This window comes from Corvus kubaryi, unplaced genomic scaffold (assembly GCF_017639235.1).
Source record: "Corvus kubaryi isolate FWS band 111438036 unplaced genomic scaffold, C.kubaryi_AGA036_p1.0 36956, whole genome shotgun sequence".
NCBI classification, from domain to species: domain Eukaryota; kingdom Metazoa; phylum Chordata; class Aves; order Passeriformes; family Corvidae; genus Corvus; species Corvus kubaryi.
The window spans coordinates 55,348-59,601 of NW_024580992.1; the positions used below are offsets into that span (position 1 = coordinate 55,348).

General features: G+C 64.1%; 1 protein-coding gene across 6 annotated transcripts in view; it reads right to left on the reverse strand.

Moving 5' to 3' along the window:
• Nucleotides 1-4,254, reverse strand: part of SBF1 (SET binding factor 1) — a 28,328-nt gene that overhangs the window by 22,211 nt on the left and 1,863 nt on the right. For 3 of the 6 annotated variants that reach the window (XM_042020328.1, XM_042020327.1, XM_042020325.1), the window contains exons 2-5: nucleotides 4,042-4,065; nucleotides 2,849-2,954; nucleotides 2,348-2,480; nucleotides 791-899 (exon numbers count right to left, since the gene is read on the reverse strand). In XM_042020328.1, coding sequence (XP_041876262.1) covers nucleotides 791-899; nucleotides 2,348-2,480; nucleotides 2,849-2,954; nucleotides 4,042-4,065 — 372 coding nt within the window. The remainder of the gene's footprint in view (nucleotides 1-790; nucleotides 900-2,347; nucleotides 2,481-2,848; nucleotides 2,955-4,041; nucleotides 4,066-4,254) is intronic. The other 3 variants (XM_042020329.1, XM_042020330.1, XM_042020326.1) reach the window with 1 other exon arrangement.

The following is a 4,254-nucleotide window of genomic DNA, read 5'->3' on the forward strand; positions in this document are numbered from 1 at the left end:
ACCCTGCATCCCATATCCCATACCCTGCATCCCATATCCCGTACTCTGCATCCCGCATCCCATATCCCATACCCTGCATCCCATATCCCATATCCCGCATCCCACATCCCGTACCCTGCATCCCACATCCCATATCCCGCATCCCATATCCCATACCCTGCATCCCACATCCCATATCCCGCATCCCACATCCCGCATCCCATATCCCATACCCTGCATCCTGCATTCCACATCCCATATTCCGTATCCCACATCCCGCATCCCATATCCTGTACCCTGCATCCTGCATCCCATATTCTGTACCCTGCATCCCACATCCCATATCCCATACCCTGCATCCCACATCCCATACCCTGCATCCCATATCCCATACCCTGCATCCCACATCCCATATCCCATACCCTGCCTCCCACATCCCATATCCCACATCCCACATCCCGCATCCCACAGGAGATGGGGAGCTATCCAGGGAGCAGCCTCTGGCTCCTCTCCACCTTCCCTGAGCACTCCAGCCCTGTCTCCCATCCTGTTCCCAAATCCAAGGACACATTGGGATCCCTCAGTGGGGGGACAGGGGGACACCCGGTAAGAGAGGGACCCGGCCATTCCCCCTGGACTTGGCCATTCCCACTGGCTCGCGTGGGACACCTGGATACATCCTGGGCTGAGCACACAGAGCCCGTGCCCCTGGGCACCCTCGGGATGAATCCAGCTGTCACCCGAGCCTGTGACACCCACCCTGCTCCCCCCCGGCCCCCCTGGCCCGGGGACAGGGAATGTGGCCCCTCACCAGCTCCTGGGTCTCCGACTGGAAGATGGAGTGGACGCCGATGATGAAGGGGGTGGGGGTGCTCAGCACCTCCAGGAGCTGGGCGGGCAGGATGGGCACGTAGGTGAAACTGCAACCAGAGACAGCCTCAAACACAGCCCCAAAGCAGCCCCACTGCAGCCATCGCAGCCCTGCCCCAGCCCCAACCCCATCCTGGCATGGCCAGACACCATCCCAGCTCCGGAGGGGTGTCCAGGGTGCTCCGGGCACTCCCAGCCCCTCAGGCACCACGGCCACACTGCCGTGAGAGGGACTGGGGCCAAGGCATGGAGGGCCAGGAGCCAGGGAATGGCTTCCCAGTGCCAGAGGGCAGGGCTGGATGGGAGATTGGCAATTGGGAATTGCTGGCTGGGAGGGTGGGCAGGCCCTGGCCCAGGGTGCCCAGAGCAGCTGGGGCTGCCCCTGGATCCCTGGCAGTGGCCAAGGCCAGGCTGGACATTGGGGCTGGAGCAGCCTGGCACAGTGGGAGGTGTCCCTGCCATGGCAGGGCTGGCACTGGAGGGGCTCTGAGCTCCCTTCCCACCCAAATTATTCTGAGGTTCCCTGATTCCATGATATAATCCCTGTCTGGCCTTGGGGTTATAACCAAAGTCTGACCAAGGGAAGGTGCCAGCAGAGCCATTAACTCCAAAAGGAAGAATTTCAGGAATAATTTCCCCATGGAAAGAGTGCTCAGGCCTTGGCAGGGGCTGCCCAGGGAGCTTTGGAGTGCCCATCCCTGCAGGTGGCCAAGGAATTCCTGGAGGTGGCACTGAGGGCTCTGGGCTGGGGCCAAGGTGGGGATGGGGCAGAGCTGGGACTGGATGGGCTGGGAGGGCTTTTCCAGCCTCAGGGATCCCAGGATTCTGTGAAAAGGAAGGATCCTCTGGAACACCAGCAGCCTCCGTGCAGCCTGGGGAGGCCAGGCCAGCCCGGACACAGGAGCTGGCAGAAGCCCCAGCCCATCTGTCCCAGCCCCGGCCCTGGCAGAGCTGCCCAGAGCCCCAGTGCTGCCGGGGCTGTGTTCCCACTCCTTGTGGGACATGCCCAGCTCCCTGGAGCCAGCGGGGTTCCAGCCATCCCACGGGAGTGGCTTGGCCAGCACCAGCACAGGCACTGCTGGAACACCTCGCTCCTGCTGATGGGATCCTGGAACATCCTGAGCTGGAAGGGACCCGCAGGGATGGTGGATCCAGCTGCTGGCCCTGCCCAGGCACCCAACAGCCCCACCCTGGGCATCCCTGGGAGCAGAGCTCTGGCAGCCTCGGGCCGTGCCCATTCCCTGGGGAGCCTGGGCAGTGCCCAGCACCCCCTGAGGGAAGAACCTTTCCTGATCTCCAGCCTGACCCTGCCTGGCACAGCTCCTGTCACAGGGAGCAGGGAACGTTTTCCAGCACTGCCTCCAGTGCCAGAGCCCGTTTTGCTTGGGAGAGCAGGGAAGCAGGGGTGGAAGATTCCCAGTTACTCCCCAGAGCCTGGGAGGCAGCAAGGGTGGGACAGGGGCACAGCTGGCACAGCTGGAGGCTCAGGGACCCTCACCTGTACTTGAGGGGGAACATGAGAGCCAGGAGGGCCCGGCAGGCGTCTGTGAGCCTCTGGTAGCTGCTGGACAGGAAGAGGATCTTGTGCTCGGTCAGCGCCGCGCAGAACAGGAACAGCACGTTGGTGATGCCTGGGCAGGGCACAGCAGTGGCTCAGGAACGGGGGGGTCCCTCTGACAGCCCTCAGGGACCCCCGACCCCACCTGGGCTGCAGCCCCCTCCCCATCCCTGCATCCCTGCCAGCAGAGGAGCTCGGCATCCCCCAGAGAGCCACTCCTGGCTGGCCTCTCCTGGGTGGCACAAGGCAGCGGCAGCCCCCGGGCTGCTCCTGCAGACCCCAGCCCCAATCCCACCCTCCCGGAAAAGGGACGGCGCAGCAGGGCCGGGGAAGCTCAGCCGGGACAGAGCTCGGAGCTGCGGGCAGGAGGTGACAGGCAGGGCCCCCGGGTGCCGCGGTGGCAGGGTGGGGACGCGGTGGCAGGGTGGGGACGCGTCTCACCGAGCTGGCGGAAGAGCAGGGCCACGCTGCAGCTGCTGACGGGCAGCGAGTCATTGATGGGGGTCTGGATCACCTGCCTGTCCCCCGCGCCCAGCGAGATCGTCCTCTGCAAGGGAACACACAGCCGGTCACCAGGGCCACCCACACAGGGACCGGGACAGGGCAGCGGCAGCCAGACCCCCCCGGGCACGGGGCCGGGACCACCGTGCCCTGGCACAACCCCCGCCTGCTGCGGGAACAGGGAGGGGGAGAGACAGGGAAGAGGGGAAGGGAAAGAGAGAAGAAGATGCTGCCCCAGCACCCACTGGGTGCTTGACTGGGTCCCTGGGCTGAGGGGAGGGAGGGGACCTCCTGCAACGCCCCCAGACAGAGCCAGCGACGTCCCAATGGCCCCGGGATCCGCATGGAGATGTGGGACACGACGGCTCTCCGGGACACGAGGGCTCCCCCGGACTCAAGGGTTCCCCAGGATTTGGGGACTCTCCAGGACCCGAAAGCTCCCCAGGTCATGAGGGGTCCCCAGAACTCGTTGGGGCCTTCAGGTCATGAGGGCTCCCCAGGACCTGAGGGATCTCCAGGACACAAGGGCTCCCCAGGATTCAAAGGCTCCCCAGGACTCAAGAGCTCCCCAGAATGTGAGGGGAATTTGAGCCCCTCTGAGGCCCTTGGAGCTGAGAGAGCAGCTCCCCTCGCCCAGCCCCAGCACCCCGGGCACAGGATCAGTGCTTCTTCGCTGATACCACCTAATATCCCCAGGCCTGAGCTCACCTCAGGGGCACTCACACATCCCCAGGCTGCCTCCAGGCCCCTCTGCTCCTCTTTCCACACCTCTCCAGGGAAAGCTCCTGCACTAGCAGCATTCCCAGTGCAGCCACCTCCCAGCAGGAGCTCCCAGCTCCCGCCAGGAACAGCCCCAAAATCCACGGCTGAGCAGAGCCTGACCCCTGAGCTGGGTTGTCACAACCCCAGCCGGACACCCGGAGAGGTGTGCCTGGAATTCAGCCCATTCCCAGAGCCCAGGGACACGTTCTGGCTGCCCTGGGGTGGGACACAAGGTGCCCCAGGGCGCCCTGAGAGCACCGGGACGGGGGCTGGGTCACAGCAATTAACAGAGGCTGGTAACGAGGGGACAGACCCAGATCGGGGAGAGAAAAGGTGGGAAAAAGAAGGTGGGAAAGAAAAGGAGTTCGTACCACGGCTTCATCCTCCACGTCAGGCTGAGGTGGGACAGACAGAGAGCACAGTCAGTTAGGACACACGGACAGGGGACAGCAGGACAGGAGAGCGGCTCAGACAGACACAGACAGCAGCACGGACAGGGGACAAGAGAGCAGCTCACAGACAGACACGGACACCAGCACAGACAGCGGGACAGGAGAGCAGCTCACAGACAGACACGGACAGCA